Genomic DNA, 7,021 nt, shown 5'->3' with positions numbered 1-7,021 from the left:
TTTTTAAGTCTTGAGATGACTAAAAAAACATTTCTTTATATGATGGAGAAAAATCAAACAGCATCTGTGAGAACTTAAATTTAATAAGTGAAACTATTATCACCAATATATTTTATTTGTTTAGGAACGAGACATACTGAGACCAGTATACTTATTCTAGTAATGGAATTATCCTCTGTTTAAAAGCTTGAAGTAATGTGTGTTCTGTCTATTAACCTAAATCCTGTGGATCAATTCATAAATGGAGAAAAAAGTTTATTTCCTCTAACATTTGCATCTTGGGAAACATAAAAATGAGATCGTATGCCATCAAGCTGGTTCCTTGAAAATCAGAAAAGGGAAATCTGGAAAATGAATTTCCCATCTTTTTCTTTTGCAAACTTTGATCTCTTCACTTGGATATTTGGAAATATTTTTAAGAAAAAGTGGTTTGAAGATGTTTTTAAAAAAATGGTAGAGCTACCTGTAGAGACAGTGTAAGCATTATTTAAAGTTTAGAACTCTAAGTTAATGAAATTAAAGTTTATTCTTGGAAGTAGTATGTAACTAGATTAATGTTCATTTCACATCCTACTGCAACACACTCACACAGAAATGCCAGCTTGCTTTTGAGTCTAATTCAAGAGGATGGTGGTTACCTATAAAGTCCTTTGTAGCATAGGACCTGATTACTTGAGGGACTGCCTATTTTATATAATATCTCCCAAACCACTTCAGTTTTGCAGGGTCAGCACATCTTGGGGTTCTTGGATTAAACAATGTTATTTATCGGGATTCTGGATATGCACCTTCTCTGTAGAAATAGCTGCCCTCTGGAATAAATTTCCTCCTGAATCTGGATGATCCTCGTTCTGCTGTTGTTTGACAACAAAAAGTGGGACCCCTTATTCCATTCCATCTGCACTGTTGCACTTGCCATCTTTTACCTTTTACTGATTTTACCGTAATTTTCTTTGTTTGATTATTGTGAGTTGCCCGGAGTTGTTAGGAATTGGATTACATTTTGTTTCTTTGTTTGTTTGTTTGTTTGTTTGTTTGTTTGATGGTTGGTTGGTTGCATAGTCAGCTAGATGTTTAGACCAGATTTGGTATAAAGTGGAGAAAGAGCAAGCCTAACATGCTGAGAAGAAGCAAATGTTAAGAGGAGCAGAGGAATATAGTATGACCTAAATTTTGTCCAGAGAAATAAATGTTCATTTATCAAGGCATCAACAATTGTAACATTTGCTATTCATATGCCTTCTCATAATGTTCCTAGAATTGATAATTTAATCCCATGCCTTATTAAGTTATCTTTTCTGTTCTGACAGTCAAACCCAGAAGAGATGCGTTACTTGGTAGTCCAGATATTACTGATACAGTTCCAAGTAGAAAAAGAAGACAACGGGCTTCAAAAATTGGAAATACTAAACCAAAGATTGCTATAGAAGATACCCAAACTACTTCAAAAGAAAAGTAAGCTTTTTAAAAACATATATGAGGGATAAATTTATAGTGCAAAAATCTCGGTATGTACATAAATATTTCATTATAAAAATAATACATATATCAACTTTTCCAGATAAAAAATTATATCCTAATACTCTGCCTAAACTCAGTTATCTTATGCCTTTTGGCTATAGAAAAAATAAAATTGTGTGGTCATTTGTAAATTCTTAAATTACACAGAAAGGTTAATTTTTAAAATAACTTTTACTGTTTCAGACGTTGTATCTACCGAAGCAGTACTTACTAAAGTGTGCTTCTTTGAATAATTTTGTGATAGTCTTTTTATCTCTAATGTTTGGTTACATAAATTCATCTAAATGATTTTACTTATAATTTTCCTGCTGATTATTCCTATAAAAATCCCACTTGAGCTACAAGAATTGTATATAATGTCTACCATCACATATAAGCATTCCAAGAGAGAATGCTTAAATGGTTTAAGGCGCTTCTGAGTTGAAAGGATTAGGCAGTGACATCTCCATTTCCTGACGGATGTCCGTGGGAGCTCCTTTTGTGTCCCTGTCAAGGACCTGGAGCAACTGATGGGAGCTCACACCACCACGCAGCAGCATTCGGGTCTCAAATGTGGGCTTCCTAACCTCCAACCTAGCCTCCTAACCACATGAGCCACCATGCTCCTTTAATAAAGATGTTACATTAGGTCATGTCCCCATACATGGGATTCTAGCTTATTCACACGGGATGGAGAGTGAAAGTCATATAAAATACTAAAATGGGGATATGACATAATGTAACATCAGTATCTTTGCTCTGAGTGATTAAGGGAAGCTACTACATATATACTGGTTCTGTAACTATTTAGCGCTAGGACCTGGAAGCTCCTAAAGTTAATGTACGATATATAATCATTTAAAGTTTGAAGGTTCGTGAGTTCAGTTCCTCGTAAAGAATTTGAACCCCATAAAATAACATCTGGCCACTCATTTCTGAGGAATCCCAATAGGACAAAATTGGTCACATGGTCTTCCTGGTGTCAGAATAACTGAAAATATTGCATGTGATAAATTCTAGAGGTTTGTTAGGTGTCTTAAAATCTAAAAGAAACCAGATCTTTTTGAGCTTTCCTTGATTTTTATACATTAATATATTAGATATATAATGATTTCTAACTGTCCTTAATATTTTTGGCAACTCTTAAGAATTTTTAGTAGGTTAATTAGAATTGGTAATGTTATTTTAATTTTGTTGTTGGTCCTTTGGGGTAATTAAAAAATAAATCAATTTTTTCTAATCATTCCTCTTTCTGTCCTAAAATAATCTATATAATCCAGACTTCTTGTTAATACTACACATTTTTAATTGTGGCTAATTTAATATTAATATTTCAATTGCAACTTAGATTATTATGTGAAATTGTACTATTATTTTCTACTGTGTGATTTTACTTTGAAACCTCAGAGCCAGTGGTGGGATTCAGCCGGTTCGCATCACTTCGGCAGAACTGGTAGCTAATTTTTTGTTGCCCAGGCCCAGAATGGACTTCTGGAAGGGGCATCAACACAGAGAACCGGTTGTTCACACATTTGAATCCCACCACTGTTCAGAACTAATTGTTTTCCCTCTTCTTTTGAAATTTAACTAAATGTCACTATTTACTCCAAGAGAGAAAAGGATAAACATACTTTTGTTTTTTCTGTGGCGCAGTTCTTTTCAATACACTAATCTATATCTTTAATAAACTGGCATATTGGCGGATTCAACATGTGATTAATGTCTTTTAGGTAATTTCCATTCACATTTCTTCTTTTAGATTTTTTTTATCCTGCCTTTATTATTTTTATAAATAACTGAAGGTAGTAGACATGCCTGATACCTCTTCCTCCTCCTATATTTCCCACCAAAACAACCCTGTGAGGTGGGTTGGACTGACAGAATAACTGATCCAAAGTCATCCAGCTAGTTTCCACAGTCTCCTGGGTTCTAGGCCAGCACCTTCACCACTACACCAAATTGGCTCTTTTTTTAAATCATCTAGAATATCACAAATATATACATTTATACATTTAGCTAAAGACAAAATACTTTTTTTCAGCAAAATGGATCAAATGTTAATGTTACTTTTTAATCTTGTTGTATACCTGTTGCATTTTTAATGTTCCATTTATAAATTTTATAAATGTAAGCAGCCATTTAAACTATTTTAAGCTTCCATGAGCTATTTGCTTAAATAAATGCTATTTAACATAGCTCTTTACAATTAAGACAAAAAGTAATGCTAGAAATTCGTTGCTGGATTAGTAATTAACATAGTTATTTACAAATAAATTATATTCAGATATTTTTGCAATAATCTGTTGGAGGGCAGAATCTTCATGCTGTTTTCTACCAATTTATAACTAAAGTGATTGATGTTACATTTTTATTTACCAAATTATTCCCTTAGATGAAGCATCACTATATGTTTTGGCTCTTATTATCCCTTTCATGAAACAAGCAAACAAAAAATACAAAATGGCAATAACTGCCATTATATCAGAAGAAAGGCTTCTTTGTAGTTCAAATGCAATAAGGTGCTCTATGTAAAGAGATTTCATTATACCAGTAAAGTACATAGTAAAGTAAGTCCTTGGGTTGAAATCTTGACTGAACTTTTTGCAGTTAGTGGAACATTAAGATTAATATCATGGGATTCTGGTTGGAATAGAGTTCTTTTGCTTTTTTGCAAAAACATTTCCAAGAAATCTCAGGAAACAAAATCACTCTGTAAATCAGGATTTTAGAAGGCAACTGACATAAACTTCAAAACGAACCTGCTAAATTATGATCAATGTATTTTTCCATTTTGCAAATAACAATATATAGAGGTTACAGCAATAAACTTCTAAGGAAATGTCTGCTTTATATTTTAATGGGCACAAGGCTGGGATAACTCTTAAATAATGGTCCTGTCTCTTACAAAGGGCAGTGATGATTCTTAGTCACAATCATAAGATGTTTGCTTGTTTGTTTGTTTGTTTGTTTAATTTCACACTTCTTAACTGCCCATCTCCCTGAGAGGGGCTCTATAACAATAACAATAGGATGGGAACATTTTCTTTAGCTGCCTGTATGTTTTGCATAAAAGTATTACTGAATGTTTATATCTACTCAGAAGGATGTAGGAGAACACACGTTCTAGAAATTAATTTGGAAGCAGTAACATTGGTGCTTCTTACTGTGTGCCCCTTTCCTTAAAAAACAGGAGCCTTGAAGTGGGGCAGGATTGAATTTGGCATGCTGAGTAAAAAAGTGAAGCCTGTTTTATTATTTGCAGGAAATATGAATGGTTCATTTATTCTAGCTATGGCAAAAATCTTCAGCTTATTTTCTGGGTCATGACTCATCTTGCATCTGGATCCGAAACCAGTGTGGTCCAGTGAATAGTTTATTAGGCTTGGATCTTAGAAATCTCATTTCATATCCCAGCTCAGTCCTGGTCTTACTGGGTGGCCTTGGGCAAGATGCTCTCTGGGCTGATTCCTCCATCTGTAAATGAGAGTGTTAAAAACTAACACCACTATGCAACTTTTGAGGATGGGTAAATTTATTATGGAAGTCTTATCATAAGTTATGATACAAGATAACTGAACCGGGATACTTGATATTTAACTAAGGTTTGCTCCTTTTTAAAAACCAATTCATGTCCTAGTTGTGTTAAAGCCCTAACATAAAAACGGTCTTTGCTGAATAGTGCTAGTTGAATTCTCTTGCAACTACTACATTTTTGTCAGGCGGATCTGAAAGCCACAGCTTTGCATTTTGATGCTGAGAACTCTTCTCTCCTGCTGCCACTCTGTCAATTATACTTTGAATTAGAGTGGGTTACAAACAGAGATCAAAGAAAACTAAAGACTAACATTATGGCTTTTCCTTCTGGTGGGTGTGAGACTGACCTGTGCAAGGACACTCTCATGGGAATTTTAAGTGCATGGCTGCTTATACCACCTCGTTTAGTAATCTATATTATCTCCTTGGGAAATGTCTTACTAAAGTTGTGTAGGATTTTCTTCAAAATACTGTAGAGGACATAAACAGCCTTTCTTTCGATAACCCTCTGCCTTCTTAAAAGCATAGCAAGTCTGGGGTACATCATGAATTCCTGAAGGATTATATCTCTTCTTTTGCCTAATTTATTGCTTGTGGCTTGCCTGTTTAAACCCTGAATTCAAGCTTTGTTTAAAATGTGGTTTGCTACCACCAGTGATTCTAACTGCAAAACCCTTGGCTTATCTTGAATTTCAGCTTTCTCGGAGGACCCTGCAGATGTTGGTATTGTTGTCTCATATAAGAAATATTTTACTGAAAAGATTTAACTCTCTGAAATTGGATGCCCATATAAAAAGGCATCAACCTTTTCCACAGCCCACTGAGAGTATGAAGTTTATACTGCAGTCCTTTTATTTAAAAAAACATTATTATTTTCTTTCAAGCATACAGTACATGCTAACATAGCACTGCATTTTAGAAACATTTACTTATTTTAATTTACTGGGTGTTTAGTGCTTTTGTAATGTTCTTTTGCAAGAGTTTCATACAGATAAATTGTTTTGGGAAAGAATAGTACTGTAAACTCTTTGTCTTCTAGTTTTTGTTTTATGTCTGTTTCATACAAAATCTTTAGCAATGGAAAATTAAATAATTAAAACAGTTCAAACATTTATATAACGTTAGAAACTCTCTTCTTCATCCTTTACCTCTTAATCCCAGAAAGTTATTCAATTATAAAATAACATGTTATTTTACCTATGCATTTTAAAAAAATTGAAACCAATTTTCAAATCTTTAAACATTTTATCCTGTCTGCATTATTTTATAAGTAAATAAGGTGATGAACATACGTAATACTCCTTCCTCCTCCTATTTTCCCCACAACAATACATTTGTGAGGTGAGTTGGGCTAAGAGTGACCAGCTCAAAGTCATTAGTCAGCTTTCATGCCAAAGGTAGAACTTTGCGGCAGGAATCACTAGTTTGTTCTTTGTTTTAGGTAGCAAAGTACCTTTATCCAAACTGGAAAGACAGATTGTATTACTAAAATCTTTGCTTAATAACATACATCCCTAACCCAAATGAAATGAGAGATGTCTGTGGGGTATTATTTAATCATATTAGCTGCTGTAAAATAGTAGAGTATTTGGCTTCGTTGAAGAAGAGGACAGGAGTGGCATGGAGACTGGATATTAATGCAATACAATACATTGTGAAATTTATGCTAATTTTATTTGCAAATCATTTGTAATTTGAGGAAATGGAGGAGGAGATATGGTAGATAGATCATGTATATGCTCTCTTTAATATGAGCCAAAACATTAGACCTATACCAGCATAGCTGACTCAGGAATTCTGGGAGTTGAAGTCCATGAATCATAAAAGAGCCGAGGTTGCCTACCCCTGACCTATACTATTGTTTCTGTTTTCCCAAAGCTAATGAGTCATTTTTTTCTCATGTGACCATAAAAGTGGGATGTCTGATGGAAACTAATCAAGGAGAGAAGCAACCTAGAACTAAGGAGAAACTTCCTGACAGTTAGAA

The 7,021-nt window shown here is 34.1% G+C and overlaps 1 protein-coding gene across 1 annotated transcript in view; it reads left to right on the top strand.

Annotated features, from left to right (window-relative positions):
• Positions 1-7,021, top strand: part of XRCC4 (X-ray repair cross complementing 4) — a 95,146-nt gene that overhangs the window by 58,802 nt on the left and 29,323 nt on the right. Inside the window, exon 7 of the mRNA XM_015809949.1 lies at positions 1,311-1,455. Within this exon, the coding sequence (XP_015665435.1) occupies positions 1,311-1,455 (145 nt within the window). The remainder of the gene's footprint in view (positions 1-1,310; positions 1,456-7,021) is intronic.

The sequence above is a fragment of the Protobothrops mucrosquamatus genome, unplaced genomic scaffold (genome assembly GCF_001527695.2).
Source record: "Protobothrops mucrosquamatus isolate PMUCROS unplaced genomic scaffold, P.Mucros_1.0 scaffold6, whole genome shotgun sequence".
Classification (NCBI taxonomy): domain Eukaryota; kingdom Metazoa; phylum Chordata; class Lepidosauria; order Squamata; family Viperidae; genus Protobothrops; species Protobothrops mucrosquamatus.
Note: the sequence above shows the minus strand (reverse complement) of the source record. Positions and strands in the feature narration are given on the sequence as shown.